A 19937-nucleotide genomic window follows, 5' to 3' on the forward strand; every position below is an offset into this window, starting at 1 on the left:
CCATCGCTTCCCCTGTCTGATGAACTGACTTGTGGTGCCCGTTTTCTTTCTTGAATAACTGTATTATTTGCTAGTTTCTTTTGAGACCATCTAGAATCTCAAAAATGGTTGAAAACCACAACCAGTGTAAGCACAACGTTTGCAGCTGTTTTACAATTCAAGGATATCGACAATTCAAGGATATCGGCAATCCAATCCTGGGGATTTGTGGAATTTCAGTCAGTAATGTTGCTCCACTGCTATTAGCAACATAAATTTCTTCAATCCTATCAGCTATAAGTTACTCGCTATTTCTGCTACATCATTTATAGAAGACAGACAAAACTTTTGTTCAACATCTCTACCAAATCCCCATGATAATTTCTTCTGTCTCTGTTTTTAAGGCACCAACTTTTACTTTAAGTGCTCTTTTTCAGATATTTGTAAACATTCTTATAATCTATTTTTATATTTCTGGCCAGTTTGTTTGCAAAATCTGTTCTATTTTTATCAAATTCTTCGTGGCTCTTTGCTGGTTTCCAATACACACTCAATAGTCAGCTTATAATGCAAAGAATCCTGATCGCTCTGTGTTTCAATATAAAACTAGCCTTTAATGCCCTCAAAAGCTACAGGTGAATTATCTTTCCAATTCTTTGATTCTGAATGGCAAGTAGTTTGTTGAACATGTTGAATTGTTTCTTTATCTTTCACCGTTTATTTATAGCTGTACTTTTTAGCCTCGTTACCAGATGAATCTTCAAAAGCTCTCCCCTCGTACCAAATTAGATCTTAAGGTTCTTGTTTGTGCACGGAATCTCCTGAGATAATGAATGACCACCTCCTGTTCTATGCTTCTCTGTAAATTCCAAACAATACATAATCAACTCCAGTACAGAAATAAAACCTCACTAAAACATTCAATATGAGCTTATATAAATCCTTACACGTACTGAATAATTAAAAGACATTCAAATTGGTTAAATTTAACATATTCTTTTCCAGGCTTGTTTAAAGCAGATGATAATTTTCGGTTTTCTCACATCAAATTTCAGAACTGTACTTCTACTGATTCTGGTATTCTGCTATTAGTATGAGGTGATGGTTTCATAGTCACTATTCAAACCACATTCAGGTGACTTTGTTTTGGACACTTTGTAACCATCCACATACTATTTGACTTGAAAGAAAATCCTAAATTGATTACTTTAATTCTTAACAACATTGTAAATTGTTCAACATGCTTTGGGGAAGCAGTGCATAATGTTAGTGTCACTGCGCGAGTAACCTAGTGCTAATTCTCTGGGGACATGGGTACAAATCCCATCATCACAGATGAATTTAATTTCAATTAATAATAAATCTGGCATTAAAAGCTAGTTTCACCACTCCAGAGCATGAAACCATTGATGACGGTTGTGAAAATCTTTCTGGCAGGGAAGGAAATCTGCTATCCTTAACTGCTCTGCATAACCATGACTCCAAACCCAAATGGCTACCTCTTCAATGCCTCAGAGGCCTAGCAGGCCACTCAGTTGTAAAAAGTCAAAATGGAATGAAACTGACTGGGCCAGACAGCATGAACCTTGGCACCAAAAATGGCAGTGACAGACACAGCCACTGCAATGTCCTATTCTGACATCTAGGGCTTGTGCCAAAGGGGAAGGAGCTGTCCCACACAGTAGTCAAGGAACAGCTGGATATAGTTGTTCTCACGGAAGGATAACACAGACAAAGTCCCACACACCACCATCACAATCCCTGGATATTTCTTGTCTTGCCATCCGGCTGAGGCAACAGATTTGGCAATACAGCGGCACACAGTTGGGAGAGTTTCCCTAGGAGTTCTCAGCTGTGATTTGGGATCCTACGAAGTCTCACAACTTCACAATAGTTAGAAGCAGCATAGAATGGCAAGGTTAATAGGTCGTACCTTTTTTTTTAATTCATTCACAGGAAGTGGGCAATTGCTGGCGAGGCTATCATTCATTGCCAACCTCTAATTGCCCAAAGGGCAGTTGAAAGTCAACCACATAGTTGTATGTCTAGACCAGACTAGGCAAGGATGGCAATTTCCTTACCAAAGGGACATCAGTGAGCCAGGTGTTTTTTTTCCTGACAATAAACAATGGTTTCATGGTCATCATTACATTTTTAATTCCAGATTTTTATCGGATTCAAATTCCACGCCATGGCAGGATTTGAACTGGGTCCCAGAACATTACCTGGGTCTCCAGATTAATAGTCTAATGATACAACTACGAAGGCATTGCATCCCCATTGTGTGTGAGGAACTTCTATGTTTATCACCAAGGGTGGCTTGGTAAAGCCACGAGTGACCAGTTTGGCTGAGCTCTAAAGGAGATTCCTGTATACTAGGTCAGCAGTGGTAGGTAATGAGGAAACCAACAACAGGAGAAAAAAAATCTACTCGACCTTATCCTCACAAATGTATCTGTTGAGAATGCAGCTGTCCTTGATAATACTGGTAGAAGTGACAACCACACAGAACTTGTTGAAAACAAATCCCCATGTTCACACTGAGGAAATCATTTGTCGTGTTGTGTATCATTACCATAGTACCAAATGGAACTGATTTTGAGTGGATCTAAGGTCTCAAAACTGGGAGAGTCATGAGACACTGAGACCATCGGCATAAATGCCCCAGTACAGCTACAACACTGGCATCTAAACAGCAAGGTGGAAATTGTCCAGGTGTGTACTCTCCAAAACAAAAAACTACAAATCCCGCCACAGTCTCCCCTTAATCGCCTAAGTAATGGAAAAGGTTTTTGGCAGTGCAATCAAGTGGCAATATTAAGCAATAGTCTACTCATTTACATCCAGTTTGGGTTCCATTCAGCTTCCAGGTTTCATTACAGTATTGGTCCAAACATGGACAGAAGAGCTAATTCCAGCAATGGGGTTCGAGGATTGACATCAATGCAGTATTTGACTGTGACATCAAGATTCCCCAGTAAAACTGAAGTTAAATGGAATCGGAGAAAGCTCCACTGGTTGGAATCATAGCTAGTACAAAGAAAGATAGTTGTGGTTGCTGAAGGCTAGTCATCTCAGTTCCAAAGCTGTGCCACAAGTGTTCCTCTCGGTTGTTCTAGGCCCAACAACATTCTGCTACTTCATCAATGACCTTACTCTATAATGAAAGTTAGAAGCAGGAATGTGATGAGTGCACAATATTTGGCACTATTTGTGACTCCTCAGATAGTGAAGCAGCCCATGTCCTTAAGCAGCAAGACCTGGAAAGGACACAAGCTTAGGTTAATAATGGCAAGTACCATCTGTGCCATGTTGGTGCCAGACAACAACCATCTTCAACAAGAGAGAATCTAATCCCTTTGAGGCATTCCTCTCCTTTCAACATCCTGGGGGTCATTATTGATCAGATACTGAACCAGACAAAAGTAGTTTGATAAATGAGGTGGTCAGAGGCTGGAAATTCTGTGGCACTAACTTGTACAGAGACCTCAAAACCTGGCCAACATCTGCAAAGGCACAAGTCAGCTGATGGAATACTTGCCACTTGCCTGAATGATTGCAGCTCCAACAACACAGCGCCATGCCATCCAGAACAGAGTAGCCTACTCAAGTGGTACCACAACGACAACATTAAACATTCAGTACCTCCAATACCATTACAGTGATATTGTGACTGCTGCCACAATCTACAAGATACATAATAGTAGTCCAAGGTACTTTGAATGGTGAGCTTTGAAAAGTATTCAAAAAGACAAGTTTTTAATGACATTTTCTCGTTAAAGTGCTTGTAAGGCAATGGGTGCAGGGCTGGAATCAATGGAGCCCTACCCAGCAGACACGCAACACAAACAACAGAGGGTCAGTCTCTGCCACTACTGCTACCAAGACAAGGAGAAAACTGCCAAAAATGAAATATCAGGGTGATGTACGAACAAACAAGATTACTTCCCCACACCACACTACTGTGTGGACAGAAGCAAATCCTGCATAGGTCAGATAAATTCTCTTGGGGCATTGAGACTTTCCCTCAAGCTTGACATCAACAAGTGGACTTTAAACGAGTGCTCCCTACCTTGATCCACCAATTTGCCAGTACTGGAGATGTTTGTGTGTAGGTACCCTATAAACATAAAGAGTGACTACAGCAACTGAAGAATATCCACGATAGGAAAGAAAAGCCTGACCTACATCACTGGTTTCAGTCTCTGCTGGGCTCATAGTGGCTGTTCACCATGGTCCTGCTGACAAGTTACCAAGCAGAACTTAAACCCACAGAAGCTCCATTTAATTCAACCATGACTGTAATGCTGTAAGATGGACGGTCACAGCAAGGAGGCGTTAGACCTAGAGTGAGAGAGAGATGAAGGTCATGCTCATTGTGCACACCAGCAATGAGAGAGGGCACACAACAGTAGAGGGACTCAGAGGGCTCTACTGGCAGGGCTGCTGGTCAAATGAGACAAAGTCTTATAAAACGGACCACAGGCCAGGGGCAATGCAGGGCAGCAAGTGAGCAGGAGGAGAAGTGAGGCAAAAAGCTCAAAGAGACCAAGAAGCGCAAAGTACAAAAGAGTATGCATTGTTACTTTTCATCCCTAACTCACAAATCAGGAATTGGTAATTTGCACACTTCCTGCATTCCTTCTATGTGGTAGCCATTTCTCAGGCTCCCTCTCCAGTAGTGAGCCCTGATTCGCTGTAACCCATCATCATCATGTAAATATAGAAAGTGGGTTAATAGGAGACATACAAATGAGCCAGGGAAACTGATGTCATGTTCAACACTGTATTTGAGCAACAAACGATAACTAACGGATAGGGAAATATACATCAAGGTGTGTCCTTCCTTGTAAATGCGCCAAACATCATTCACCCAATGAACACGGACAAAGCACTACGCAGCGTTTCCTGCACTTGAACTTGAGATGGCGGGCACCCATTCCACAGACTGAATCAGACTACTGATACAGCAAAGCTGGTATGTGCCAGCCTCACAAAGCATCATTAGCAGTGTACTACAACCGGTTGCATGGCCAACTCTCCAATGGGTGACTTGTTGTTAAGCGTCCATTTGACACTGGGACAGAAGTGGGGAGGGAATCATCCAGCTCGATCAGCAGCGTTGTTAAAGAGTTAGCCAGTCAAGGGTCCTCCCATGTCGGACTTGACTTGCCACATCTATTAGATGAACACTCACTCACACACAGGCTGGTGAACCACATTTCAGTCAACCCCTGACGGCCTTCACCACAGGATGGCTCAGCACTACCTTTACAATAAATGACAGCCTCACCTGCTTATCCAGATCCTGAAAAAGAGATACATGAGAGAACAGAATGCTTCAAAAACACACCTGAACGTTTCAAACAAGATTTTCCTCAATTAATATTATTAGTAAGAACTAAACAGAGCTGTTAATTGCAAAACATTACCATTTCCCTCAACAAACTGCTCCAGAAAGTCAGAAAAATCCTTTGGTGTCTTCAAGTACTGATGACAATTGTGATAGTGGTAAAATGACACTATCACATCCTTGGGATTTCTGGCAACATATATAATCTACATTGGAAAAATCAAACAAAAGCAAAAATTCATTTTAGTCTCTTCTGAGGCATAACTTAACCATTTCATTTTTCTCATCATTTTCCCACACTAGTTTCCTTCCTATTGTTTTGATTCTGTATTGTCTCCTTTATTAAACTGATTTTTCTAGCCTTTTGCAGAATGCACAAGTACCTATCTTGTCACCTTGTGTAAGGATTAAGTCAGGCTTTTGAAAGAAAATACAGAACAGGTTCCCAAGATCACAAGGCATGTAAGGACGGAAGACAATTTAAATTAATCCTGCGAAAAAGACCTATATCACCTGACGGGTTCCCATTCTTGTTTTCCAGTGATTTTCTATGTTTGAGAGAAAAGAAACACTTCCTCGCTGCTTTACATACTATGTGCTGTTTCAAACTTGTTACTCTTTATCCCAATCTCAGTTTAACGTGAAATAGCATTCAAGAATTACTATCACCATTACCCTCGATTGTGTCGATTTATCTTTAAGACACACGCTTAAAATGCTCCTGTACAAAGTGTTCTCAGTCTTTCTCCCTAATTTAGGGAACTCTGACAACAGGCAATATATTGGCTGTTAACACCATGGAAGTTCCATTGACCAGAAAACGAACTGGACTAGCCATATAAACATAGAAACTTCAAAAGCAGGTCAAATGGAATTCTGCAGCAAGCAACTCACCCCTATTTCCCCAAAAGCATCCACCAACTACAAGGCACAAGTAAGGGATGTGATGGAATACTACACACTTTCCCTGATTAGTGCAGCTCAAACAACACTTAAGAAGCTGGCCATCATCCAAGACAGACAGCCCACTGGACCGGCACTCCATCATCACCACCACAAACATTCACTCTCTTCACCATGAACAAGTAATGGCAGTACTGCCATCTACAAGAAGGCATTACAGTAACTCACCAAGGCTCTTCTGAGAACACCTCCAAAACCTACCACCTCTACCATTTAGAAGAACAAGGCATGAAAACACCACCATCTGGAATTTCCTTCCTAACAGCACCAGAAGGAGGATTGCAGTAGTTCAAGGCAGCAGTTCACCTTCACCTTCTCCAGGACAATTAGATATGGGCAATGAGTGCTGGTTTAGCCAGCGACACTCATGTCCCATCGACGAATTAAAAGAATTCACACCTTTTCACCAGTTTATTCTATGATTTTGGCCAGGGCTCCTTTAATTCCATTTCCCCACTTAATGTGATGTCAACAGTATATTTCACTCTCTTCTTTAAAAGATTGAACTCATTGTTGAAATAACAATAATGATTTCAACTCCTTCTACAGGTCACCCATTGAGTATTTTCTATTCCAACAAGACCAGACTTCTCTAACAAGCACCTTCCTGCAGAGTCACTCAGAATCCCTACAGTGTGGAAGCAGGCCATTTGGCTCATCAAGATCCTCTGAACACCAGACCACCACCCCACCCTATCCCTGTAATCCTGCATTTCCCTGTAGCCAATCCACCCAGCCTGCACATTTCTGGATACAATTTAGCATGGCCAATCTACCTAACCTGTACATCTTTGGACTGTGGGAGAAAACCAGAACACCTGGAGGAAACCCATGGAGACGCAGGCAGAATATGCAAACCCCACACAGACAGTCGCCTGAGGGTGGAATCGAACCCTGGTCACTGGCGCTGAGAGGCAGCAGTGCTAACCACTGAACCACCATGTCGCCCTACTCAGCCTGTCTTGCCTCCAAGCCTGCCTGTGTTGGGGGTTTGAAAATTAAATAATGCCTGTTGTCACTTAACACAGCCTTAACGATCACATTAATCAACAATGGAAGTAGTCAGAATAATAATGGGAGTTTAGAGATCCTTGAGACAGCACCTTCCAAACCCGTGACCACTTCCATCTAAAAGGACAAAGGCAGCAAATACATGGGAACATCACCACTTGCAAGTTCCCTCCAAGCCACTCACTGTCCTGACCTGGAAATTTATTGCTGTTCCTTCACTGCTGCTGGTCAAAATCCTGCAATTCCGTCCCTGAGGGCATTATGAGTCAACCTACAGCATGTGGATTGCAATGGTTCAAGACAGCAGCTCACCACCATCTTCTCAAGGGTAACTGGATAGGGGCAATAAATGCTGGATAGCTGGCGCCACAAACACAGAAACAGAGGAACATGTGACAGGAGTGGGTCAATCAGTCCCTGGAACCTGTTGCCCCCATTCTACATCATGGCTGAACACCCCATCAATACCACTTTCTCTCAGTGTCCTTGTATAAATTCAGATTATTACTATATAGATGTCTACGCAACGGAAAATATATCACATCGACTGAAGAAATGCTATCAATCTGCTGCCACCTCAGTATAAGAATGGTATGGTTCTTCTAAGTATCCGTACACCCAAGGACTACTGTGGATAAAGGTGGCAGTTTACTGTCACCTTCTCAAAAGTAATTAGGGATGAGCGATAAATGCTGCCTTCACCAACCTCCCGTGAAGACAAAAATATTTTGAGGTTTTATTCTGAAAATCTGAACCAGACTCTCACCAGAAAATGTTGCAACTTTTTCTTTTAAAAAAAAAAGTAATCAGTATAACCACAGGCAACAAGATATTAATTCTTACTCGATTTCAACTTTGGAATTTTTATGAAACCTACCTTTCTCTTTCTATTTTTCGCAGAACTTGGAACCATCTGGTAATTTAAGTGCGTTGTCAGCAGCTGATAGTCAACGTAACCTGGTTTGAATGGAACAAATTCTATCCACGGAGCTCTATGTTTGAGAATTTTGTCTTTTACGGAATCAATATTGCCATTGGCTAGAATCAGGCTTGTCATCTGCTGCACCCAATTAGTTCCTGAATCAGATGACGTATAAAAAAAGAAGTACGGATGAAAGCAGCTTGAAGGACAGTGTCTTAATTTTCTCTATGTTGGTGTGGGAACTTCTTCAATGCTGATGTAAGTCGTACGATTCATGTGCACTTACTTTTCAATTACAACAGGCCGAAAGCAGCCACTGCGTGGTTACAAGATTGTCAGGAGGAGTAAAGCACTGGTCATGTCAATATTTTGAATGTGCCAACAGCACACTCCTATCATTAAGTGAGTGAAATTAAACGGATGTTCAAAATACTATACGGCTCGCCTGGGCCATTTTCTTCGCTTTCAAAATCATACCAGTACTTTCTACCTAATTTTCTCAAGCATTGTTACTGAAACACAGGATCATCAATGAAGACCTGTTTTACAAGAGTGAATTTCCTACCTCACATCCTTGTGGTAGATAGGGATAGGAAAAGTCCAATCTCCTCACACTTTAGGGTTAAGATTTCTACTTACACACCTACCAGGATATCTGGGGTTAGGGCAGAAGGATAACATTCAAATGAGAGATGCAGTCAATACTGCGGCTGCTTCATGCATATCTGCGAGCACAGAAACCATGTTAAATATAGTGACAATTGGGCCCTGGGAAATTTTGAAGCAGATACACTAGTCAGTCCTGTGACTTTTCTGTTGAGTTTATCCCAGTAATCAGCAGACGAAGCAGACCAGGGCTGAGAAGGTTCTTGGATTGGAAATTTCCCATACCTGTTTGTGCACCCCTCAACACAAAGTCATATTCAGGATAAATAAGAGCTCTCCAATTAATCAGATTCTGAATGGAAGTTTGGAAATTGTGTTGTGATATGGTACCTTAAGAATGTATATTTTGGCTGATAAACAAACACTAGAGCAACACTATTATACCCCACATCATCACTTAACTTAAATGTTGATTTGTTGCAAGTTTATTATCCCCATCAAAACCCAGAATGCATCTACCAACAATAAATAGCAAACATTTGTGTCTTATATCATTTAGCAAAGCACATCTATTCAACGCATTTTTACAATATCTTGGAGGGTAACTCATGATCATGAATCTTTATAGCAAAAAGGTAAGAGTAGAGAAGACTGGAGAGTGCTTTTAGAAGATTTAATTCTGCAGTAACTTCAGACAACATTACACTCAATTATGAATATTCTGACCGGATTTCGGATAGGAAACAATGAGTGGAATATCTGGATCCATGTCAAAATCTTTCAGCCACTCAAGTAGTTCAAGTGAATGTAGCGGTGAAGAAAATGTGATTCCATTGAATTCAAAATATTCATACGGTTGCTTGCTCACTTCATTGTTGTCCATCGTGGATGCATCAACTAAAAATTAAAATAAGATTTCCTTCAGGATTTGTTTTGCATAATCTAAGATATTATACAATCAATTTTCCAGGGCGTTACCTTCTTTGTTGCAAAGAAGTAGGTGGATATCCAAATTTCTGTCCCTTTAACATAATGCAGGGTGCCTGATAGGAGTTGTTTCAACAAAGCTAATGAAATATTCCCAATTTGCTGTTTTACTGGAATATTAATCCAGACACTTAGACGACTACTAGACATTGGAATCACACATTAAAACCTTATTATGGCAGCTGGTGGCATTTAAATTGAATTAGTAACCCCACGATAAAAAGAACTAACCTCTGATGGCAAAATTAACCATGAAACTAGGAGATTGTTGTGAAAACCCATTTGGTTCACTAAGGTCTTTACAAAAGCAAAGCAGCTATCCTTGTCTGGTCTGGGATATATGTGGTTCCAAAACCACTGCAACAAGAATGACCTAATAAAAACCGAAAGAACTGTGTTGAACAAGAATGACCTAACTGACTAACTGAAACTCGCGGGTCACCTCGCTGCACCAGAGCAAACACAAAACAGTTGACTGAAGAACAAAACCCGACAGGGAGATGGTATGCCTTCAATCACCCAAAGCCAGGGGCTACTCAGCACACCCAGCTCGCAGCAGACTGCGTGGCCAGTCCGATCGCGGAATAATCCTCACTTTGGTTAGTCATTTAGAAACTTCCCTTGATGACCCAGCTTTCGAGCCTTTTCACCAACTCCGAGGCTTTGAAAACCAACAAACGGAAATATTCAAAAGACGCGGGATTCTTGAGCGACCTCCGAAGGACTGGTAGCTCCGCACCTAAAGAGGAATATACAGATTTTTGTCTGTTTTAAACAGTGATGTTACCGTGTTGTTTGACAGACGTCGTCACACCTCGACAACTCTCTCGCTCAAAATGACCGCCCACACGCTACTGCGCATGCATCGATTCGTGCGCATGCGCAGATGCAGCCCCAACACAAGATGGACGGGTAATACCCGGGACTGTTGATGCTGGAGTCAGGGATAACAAAGTGTGGAGCTGGAGGAACACAGCAGGCCAGGTCTGAAGAAGGGTCCCGACCCGAAACGTCAGCTTCCCTGGCCCTTGTTACCGTGCTGGACGTCCTGTATTCAGCAAAGGTCTCATGCCCACCTTCATGAATTTCGGGCACGACATGACATCGAACTCTTGTTCCCTCACCCTCGCCTCCGTGCCCATTTCTTTGGACAACAGTCCTCCCCCCCCCCCCCCCCCCCCACCCATTCCAACCTATCTTCCCATTAAGTGACTGCACTCGGTGCTCTCACATCCGACCCGGACTTTGTAATTAAGCCTGCTGATAAGGGTGGTGCTCTTGTTGTTCGGCATACTGACCTCGACGTTGCAGAGGCTCAGCACCAGCTCTCAGATACCTCCTTATGTCCCCCTGAACCAAGACCCCACAAGAGAACATCAAGCCATTGTGTCCACTACGATCACCAACCTCATTTCATCTAGTGATCTCCCCCACCCCCACTGTCTCCAAGTTCATAGTTTCCCAACCCCACCAGTTCGGTTCTACCTCCTTCCCAAAATCTGTTAACAGAACTGCCTGACTAGACCCATTGTTTTTGCATGCTCATGCCCCACAGACTTGATGTCTTCCTACCTCGACTCATTTTGTTCTTCCTTTGTCCAGTCCCTTCCCACTTACATGCGCAAATCCTCAGATGCTTTATGTCAGTTTCAGAATTTCCAATTTGCAGGCTCCAGCCACCTCCTCTTTACCATGGACATGCAATACCTTTACGTGTCCATCCCCCATCAGGATTGTCTGAGGGCTCTCTGTTTCTTCCTGGAAGAAAAGCCTGAACTGTTCCATCCACCACCACCTTCCTCCACCTGGCCAAACCCATCCTCACCATACCTCCTATAATCTCATCCAAATCATTTATATAAATGATAAACAACAGTGGACTCTTCTCCGATCTTTGTGGCACACCAATGGTCACAGGCCTCTGTCTCTTACCATCAAGCCAATTTTATATCCAATTGGCTATCTCTCCCTGGATCTCGTGATCTAACCTTACTAATCAGTCTACCACGTGGAACCTGGTCGAAGGCCTTGCTAAACTCCATGTATACAACATTTACCACTCTGCTCCATTGATCTTCTCATTCACCTCTTCAAAAAACTCAATCAAATTTGTGAAACACAATTTCCAAAGCACAAAGCCACACTGACTATCCCTAATCAATCCTTGCCTTTCCAAGTGCATGTCCCAGTAATTCACTTGTCTTTTTAAACCTGCCACATCTTTTCCCACAATCCCTTAGTTTAAAGCAGTATATTTTCCCATTTTACCACAACAAATAACTAAAAGTACTATTAAATAAACAGTACATTCCTTTTGTAGGCAACTTATACTTTAAACTACTGAGAATAACATTCCCCTTTATAGTTAATACACATCACTCTCCACAGACTTAGAGTCTTTCCAGAAAATAGTTCATAAATTCTCCAAACATCTAATGGGTTTTTGCAAATTGGTCATTCCAAGTGACTATTACCAGGCAAGTTTCTTCTTTTAGAGAGATTCTTAAATCTGTCACTGGCAGTAAGGCCTTTCTCCGTAATTGTTCCTTTCTGATGATGCCAGAACGAATTTCCAAAAATGGAAATAAGGAGGGAGCAAGGTAAACTGACCATGTAAAGGGCCACTAGGAATTGGCAGAAACAAGAAGATCGTGCCCTTCAGCAACGAAAAACCACAAGGTAATCATTCATGAAAAGTATCAAGCCCAGACAGACTAAGGCAGTTTAGCAATAATCTTAAAAACCAAAAGAACTGCGGATGCTGTGAATCAGGAAGAAAAATAAAGTTGCTGGAAAAGCTCAGCAGGCCTGGCAGCATCTGTGAAGGAAAAAAACAGAGTTAACGTTTCGAGTCCGGTGACCCTTCCTCAGACCTGGACTCCTCCCTCCGGCCTTTTACCTGCACTCAATCTGTTCATTGAGAACTGTCGGCGTGATATTAATTGCCTCAATTCTCTGCCCCCTCACCAAATGCAACCTATCTCCCTCTGAACTGACTGCTCTCCGTGCACTCAGTTCTAACCCTGACTTTGTTATTAAGCCTGCCGATAAGGGTGGTGCTGTTGTAGTCTGGTGTACTGACCTCTACCTTGCAGAGGCTGAGCGCCAACTCTCTGATACCTCCTCCTACCTTCCCCTGGACCATGGCGCATCAGGCCATTGTATCTATTACGGTAACTGATCTCATTTCATCTGGTGATCTCCCCCCCTCTGCTTCCAAGCTGGTAGTCCCCCAACCCTGCACAGCTCGCTTCTACCTCCTCCTGGTTCTGAGGAACCTGCTGAGCTTTTCCAGCAACTTTGTTTTTGTGAGCAACAATCTTCCTTTCCAACATGAAATGAACAAGTCGAAGATTGAAACTGTCATAGGCCTATCACTTAAAATCTAAAGCAAATCTCCATTCATCAGTTCTTCATTTACAGGCCTACTTGTTACTGATTCTGAGCTACATATATTGTAACATATGTATAAATGGCAACAGAACCTTCCTTTTAAATTCAAACTTTATCACGATCAAGAGGGGACTGGGAAAATAAATGGCATCTGTCCACCCTCCAAACTGTGTTGTCACAACGACCTGATAGTAACTAGGAAGGACACCACAGGAAGAATCTAAAATCAAAGTTAGCCATCCTTTGGTGTGACGAGGTTTACTTTTGGGGAGGATACATCAGCTTGAAGCATAAAGAAATGGATGTTCACGTTTTGAGATAGCTGTGGAGGGTGTTCAAATCCATGAACTATTTTAAGCATACACTACTTGTGCAAAGGCTGCAAAAGGCTTTTTTTTTTGCAGATAAATAGACATGGAGGTGTGAAGAATTAAGTAGCATTTAAGCACCACAGTCAACGTTTTAAAGGTAATATATTTGGAGTCAGTGTTGGCCATTCATCTTTTCAAATGAGCTCTGTTATTCATTAAGATCATGCTGACCAACTACCCCAACTCCACCCTGCCACATTATCCATACATCCCTTAATTCCCTTAGTACACAAAAATCAATTAGATCGAGTATTTGAGTATTCTGAGCAATTGAACACCTACAGCTGCTTGGGGTAAAGAATCCCAGAGATTATTAATCTTGCGAATTAAGACTATTTCTCGTCTCAGATTTAAATGACTAACCCGTCATTCTGATATTGTAGCGCTCAGTTGTAGACTCACCAGCCAGAGAAAACATCCCCCTATCATCAAGCCGGTCTAAGCCTTTTACAATTCTATGTTTGAATACAATCGCCCCTCCAACAACTTTTGAGGAATATTGGCCCAATCAATTAAATGTCTTCTCAAGGGACAACTGTCTCATTCCAAGCAGCTGTCTCGTGAATCTTGGTTGCACTCTTTCTAAAGCATATATATTCCTGAAGAGGTAACAAGTCAAAACCTCAAGTTATTTTAAACAACAAGTTTGGGGGAGTCAAAACCTCGGTGCAATGCTGCAAGGGTGGTCTCACCAATGCTAATGAGATCCCAAACTAATGAAGCATGAAAATTGACACTGAAATTCTCTTGGTAACAGGTTTATTCACAGAATGCAGCAATACGTATGTCTGCTTCTTATCGCCTAAAGCTAGCTCTGAGCAGTCTCTATGCATGACAGCACTAAGTATTTAAACAATGCACTTTATCTGTATTTCAGCAATATAATTGACATTAACAACCAAAACCGCTTTTATTTGCTGTAGGGTGTCATTACATTTACATTCTAATCTCTGTTATGGAAGTGACATATAATTTGCCATATTAATCATTTCTGCAGTTGCATGTTACCTCTCAGCTATTCATGGACCCTGGGCCCTCTGAACACCACGACTTCCCAGTTTTTCACCATATTAAAATATTTTGCTTTTCTATTTTTCCTACTAAATTGCAGCATTTCACACTTCCCTCTTTTATATTCCATTACTATGATCTTGCCCATTATCATAACCTTTCCACACTCCTTGCATCATCTGTGTCCTCCTCATAGCTCGCTTTCCCCAAACATTTTATCCTGAGAAATGTTTTGATATATTATAACCAATGCGCTCATTTGACAATTGATATTGATTGCAAATATCTGAATCCTCAATATTAATTCTCAGAATTCTTACCCTTTAATTGTACCCTGCCATCTGTTTCCTGAACCAATTCTCAACTCATGCTTTTATACAGCCACCAATACTATGAAATCAAATTTTGTCTAATAGGCTATTAGGTAATACCTCATTGAAAAATACTTCAAAACCCAGATAGATTACATCCACCAGTTCCCCTTATCAGCCCTGCTAACTTAATCTTCAAGAATTTTTAATCAATTAAAGAATTTGTAATCAATGTTGAATTTCCCCAATCATATTAAGATTATCTAAATTATCTGTTACCACATCCCTAATAATAGATTCCAGCAGTTTTCCTGCAACTGATCTCGAACTGCCTATTATACCGCATTTTCTGGTCCCTCATCACTTGAATTCTTGGTACATTTCCAATATCTTCAAATTACTGTTTACTGGTAGAAGGGAGGTCATATACAAACTTCAGAGGGAAGTCTCCCATCCTCTCTTGGTTGATGGAATCAAACCACTCATTCTGAGACACCAGAAAGTGATTCATCCAGTCTCCAACAACTCCTAAAAGATAAATAATCCCACACTTAAACATGAACTACAACTACAGTATACTTATCACATCAATATATTATTAGCAACAGATTAGCAATCCCTGATATAGAAACAATACGCATAGTATGCATAATGAATTTAGTCACAGCTTCTGTGATTCCATATTCCAACAGTGGAATCGTGTTCATTGGAAGTGGAAATTGGGAATGAACAGACAATTATAGTAAATGTAAGGAGGTGATGGCCTACTGGTATTATTAAGCCAGAAACCCAGGTAATGTTCTGGGAACGTGGGTTTGAATCCTGCCACAGCAGTTAATGGAATTTGAATTCACTAAAATCTGGAATTCAGAGTCTACTGATGACCACAAATAGGTTGTTGGAAAAACCCATCTCGTTCACTAATGTCCTTTAACAAAGGAAACTGCCATCCTTACCAGGTCTGGCCTACATGTGACTCCAGGCTCACAGCAATGTTGTTGACTCTTAATTGTCCTCTTGGCAATTAGGGTTGGGCAATAAATGCTGGCCTAACCAGTGGTACCCTCATGCTGTGACTAAATAAAAAAAAGTAAATCTATCTGAACAATGTCCCTTTTATGTAACTGTACCATAAGGTACACTGGACAAGAAGGACAAGAGCAGAAGATAAAGGCAAACATGAAACCTGCACATTCTCCTGCAAACCACACACTATCCTAATATGGAACTATATCAGTGTTCCTTCACTTGGTCAAAATCCTGGAATTTCCTTCCTAACGTGACTGTGGGACTATTTATATCATATAATAAATCACCATCTTCTCAAGTGCAGTTACAGATTCCCAGTAAATAATGGGCTATGAAGGGAAGGCGTTGGCATAATGGTAATGTCATTGGATGGATGATCCAGAACCCTAGTTAATGGTCTGAGGATTTGGGTCCAAATCCCTCAAGTGCAACTAGTGGAATTTCAATCTAGTTAATAAATTTGGAATGTAAAACTCGACTTTGTAATGGATGACATGACAACTATCATTCATAATTGTAAAAACATATTCGGTGAAGAAACTCTGCCATCCTTACTCAGTATGACCTTCATGTGACTCCATGTCCACAGTAATGCGAATGACTCTTAACTGCCTTCTGAAATAGCCTTATAAGCTACTCAGATCAGGCTCAATTAGTGGATGGGTAGTAAATGCTGGCCATACTTTTGATGGCCACGATTCCAATAAAAAAAACTGGGAAAAAGAATTTCTGCCAAGTCTACATCCCGTTAAATAACTAATAAAATAAATAAGGTATTGTTTCCAAAGTGTATTGAAAATGCCAAAGGATTAGCATAAATAATATTATTGATAACTACTAATCAAAACTCTTTACAGAAAAACATCATTTCCTTCAACAAACTGCTCCAGAAAGCTTGAAAAATCCTTTGGTGTCGAGAAGTATTTATAGAAATGGTTGAATTGGTGTAATGACATAGCCACATCCTTGGGATTTCTGACAGCATAAACGATCTGGGTTTGGAAACAAAAACAACAGAAAATGCACTTGCAGACTTTTTTATATCTGTTCATAATTTACTTAAATCTGATTTTCTAAATGTTTCCCCAAAATTGGTTCATACCAGTTGTTGTCTTTTCATAGTTCTCTCTTTTTTTAGTTTCTGGACTGATTGATCTGTCATTTACAGAATTTATAACTAACTATCTCTTTTCTCGTAGAATTGACATCTTTTACCAAGATTGCAGTCTGGCTTTTGAAAGTTAAAAAAAACAAACTGAGCTTATTTCCAAGATCACAAGGTAATTACGGATTTGGACAGATATTTCATTCACCCAGATCCAATAGAACCCAACTGATTCCAGTTATAGAGTCATAGAGATATACAGCACGGAAACAGGCTCTTCAGTCCAACTCGTCTGCACCGACCAGATATCCTAAACTGATCTGGTCCCATTTGCCAGCATTTGGCCTAAATCCCTCTAAACCCATCCTATTCAGGTATCAATCCAGATGTGTTTTAAACGTTGTAATTGTACCAGCCTCTACCACTTCCTCTGGCAGCTCATTCCATACACACATCACCCTCTGTGTGAATAAGTTGCCCCTCACCTCCCATTTAAATCTTTCCCCTCTTGTGGTTTGCTATTTTGTATCATCGTATGAAAACCATTTCCTAAATTCATCATTTATTAATTTAATCCTTTGACTGTTTAATCCATTCTCAATGTAATGTAGGATTCAGGAATTCTTGTCTTCATTTACTTGGTTATATTATTCACCTATGAGCATCCATTATGCTGAGAACATCATGGAGCACACTTTTAATGATTGGGTCACATCACCAATAAGGGTTATACAGACAGAGAAGAGTTGGGTGACCTTCAGGAAAGCAAGTTACGGTCAGCAGGAGTTCCCTATAGCCATTCCCCTCTAAAGAGGTTTACTGTTTTGGACACTGTTGGGGGACGGCCTCTATGGAAAGATCAGTAGTACCACAACTTATACAGTTGTACAGCAGGGAGAGCCAAAGTGCCAGTGAGAGTACTGTTAGGGATTGAGGAAAATGCCAAGCAGACTGTATAGTCAGGGGTACAGATAAGCGTTCAATGGCTGCAGGCAAATCTCCAGGATGGTGTGTTGCCTCCCTGGTGTCAGGGTCAAGGATCTCTCTAAGCAGGCATAGGATATCCTGAAGGAGGAGGGTGAGCTGCTGGAGGTAGCCCATATTGGTACCATCAACAGAGGCAGAAAGAGAGAGATGAGGTCCTGCAAAGAGAGTTTAGGGAGTTAGGTAGTAAGTTGAAAAGCAGGACCTCTAAGTTTACTTCCTGTGCCACAAGCCAGTGAGGCTATGAGCAGGAAGATAGTAAAGTTAAATATGTGGCTAATGAGTTGGTGCAGGAGGGAGGGCTTCAGTGATGTGAATCATTGGGATGTATTCCGGGGCAGGTGGGACTTATTCAAGAAGGTCAGGCTGCACCTAAACTGGAGGGGCACCAATATCCTAGCAGGGAGGTTTGCCTGTGCCATGCAGCAGGTCTTAAACTAGTGTGGCAGAGGGGTGGGAACCAGTGTAGTAGGTCAGCAATTAAAATGACCAAGGAGGAGTCAGAGACAATTTCAGTAAGTAATGAGAAGTGTATGACAGGTAAAGCGGATGAATTTATAGCTTGGATTAACACACATAACTATAATATTGTGGCTATTGCAGAGATTTGGTCGAGGAACAAATCTGACAGCTTAATGTTTTGGGATTTACATGTTTCATGTGTAAAAGTGAGGGATATAAAATAGGTGGAGGAACTGCATTACTGACAAGGGAGAATATCACAGCTGTGCTGAGAGAGGACACCATCCATCGAGCCCAGACAGGTAGACTCAGGAATAGGAAGGGTGTAATCACTTGGTTAGGATTGTACTATAGATCTCCCAACAGCTAGCAGATAATAGAGGAACAAATATGTGGACACATTGTAGGAAAATCTAAAAATGACAGCGTTGTTATGGTGGGTGATTTTAACATCCCCTATATTGACTGGGTCTTGCACGGTGACGGGGCTTGGATGGGGGAAAAATTCTTAGGTGTGTCCAGCATGGTGTTTTGAAACAATATGTAAATAGTCCAACTAGGGGAAGGGCCATACTAGGCCTGGTATTGGGGAATGAGCTCGGTCATTCAGGTAATTGAATTTTCAAAGGGGGAACGTTTTGGGAACAGTGACCATAATTCTGTAAAGTTTTAAATTACTTATGGATAAGGATAAGAGAGTCCTTGGATGAAAGTACTAAATTGAGGGAAGGCTAACTACCACAATATTAGGCAGGAACTGGGGAATGCAGATTGAGGAGGGCTGTTTGAGGGTAAATCCGCATTTGGTATGTGGGCACCTTTTAAAGGCCTTTTGGTTAGAATTCATGACCAGCACGTTCCTGTGAAAATGAAGGATGAGGGTGGCAAGATTCAGGAATCTTGGATGACAAGACATATTGAGAGCTCAGTCAAAAATGAAAAGGAGGCATATGTAAGATTTGGGAAACTGAAGACAGTCAGAGCCCTCGAAGAATACAAAGATAGCAGAAAATAACTCAACCAAGGAATCAGGAGGGCTAAACAGGATTAAGGAAAATCCCAAGACGTTTTACATAAATGTAAGGAGCAGGAGGGTAGCTAGGGAAAGGGTAGGTCTACTCAAGGATAAAGGAGGGAATTTATGCGTGGAGCCGGAAGTATTGGGCGAAGTCCCGAATGAATGCTTTGCATTGGTATTCATAAAGGAGAAGGACATGGTAGATGGTGAGTCTCGGGAGGGGTATGCTAATATTCTGGGGCATGTCAAAATAAAAAAGGTAGCGGTGCTGGGTGTTTTAGAAAGTATTCGGGTAGACAAGTTCACAGGGCCTGATAGGATCTATCCCAGAATGCTGAGGGAGGCAGGGGAGGAATTTGTTTGTACAAAACATTTCTGTCCTCTTTAGACACAGGAGAGGTCCTAAAGAACTGGACAACAGCTAACATTGTT

General features: G+C 41.4%; 1 protein-coding gene and 1 long non-coding RNA gene across 7 annotated transcripts; one reads left to right on the forward strand and one right to left on the reverse strand.

Moving 5' to 3' along the window:
* On the reverse strand, nt 1–10740 carry LOC125481692 (amine sulfotransferase-like). Of its 6 annotated transcripts, none has more exons than XM_048593568.1 (5): nt 10417–10641; nt 9561–9731; nt 8184–8383; nt 5412–5538; nt 1–838 (listed from the first exon to the last, which is right to left on the reverse strand). In XM_048593568.1, exons 1-5 carry the CDS (start codon nt 10427–10429, stop codon nt 765–767), a joined length of 585 nt encoding a protein of 194 aa, XP_048449525.1. In that variant the 5' UTR covers nt 10430–10641; the 3' UTR covers nt 1–764. The 6 variants fall into 6 exon arrangements, with proteins under 6 accessions (XP_048449525.1, XP_048449528.1, XP_048449527.1 ...); XM_048593571.1 differs by having other exon boundaries at nt 7–838; nt 10609–10740; XM_048593570.1 differs by lacking the exon at nt 1–838 and adding an exon at nt 852–4323 and having other exon boundaries at nt 10442–10602.
* Nucleotides 10741–12143: 1403 nt separating this feature from the next.
* On the forward strand, nt 12144–17354 carry LOC125481693. The gene is made up of 3 exons (XR_007261438.1): nt 12144–12500; nt 13619–13682; nt 17136–17354. It is a non-coding gene; the product is annotated as an uncharacterized LOC125481693 (long non-coding RNA).
* The last annotated feature ends 2583 nt before the right edge of the window (nt 17355–19937 follow it).

This window comes from Rhincodon typus, unplaced genomic scaffold (genome assembly GCF_021869965.1).
Source record: "Rhincodon typus isolate 14 unplaced genomic scaffold, sRhiTyp1.1 hic_rhity00003144, whole genome shotgun sequence".
In the NCBI taxonomy this organism is placed as follows: domain Eukaryota; kingdom Metazoa; phylum Chordata; class Chondrichthyes; order Orectolobiformes; family Rhincodontidae; genus Rhincodon; species Rhincodon typus.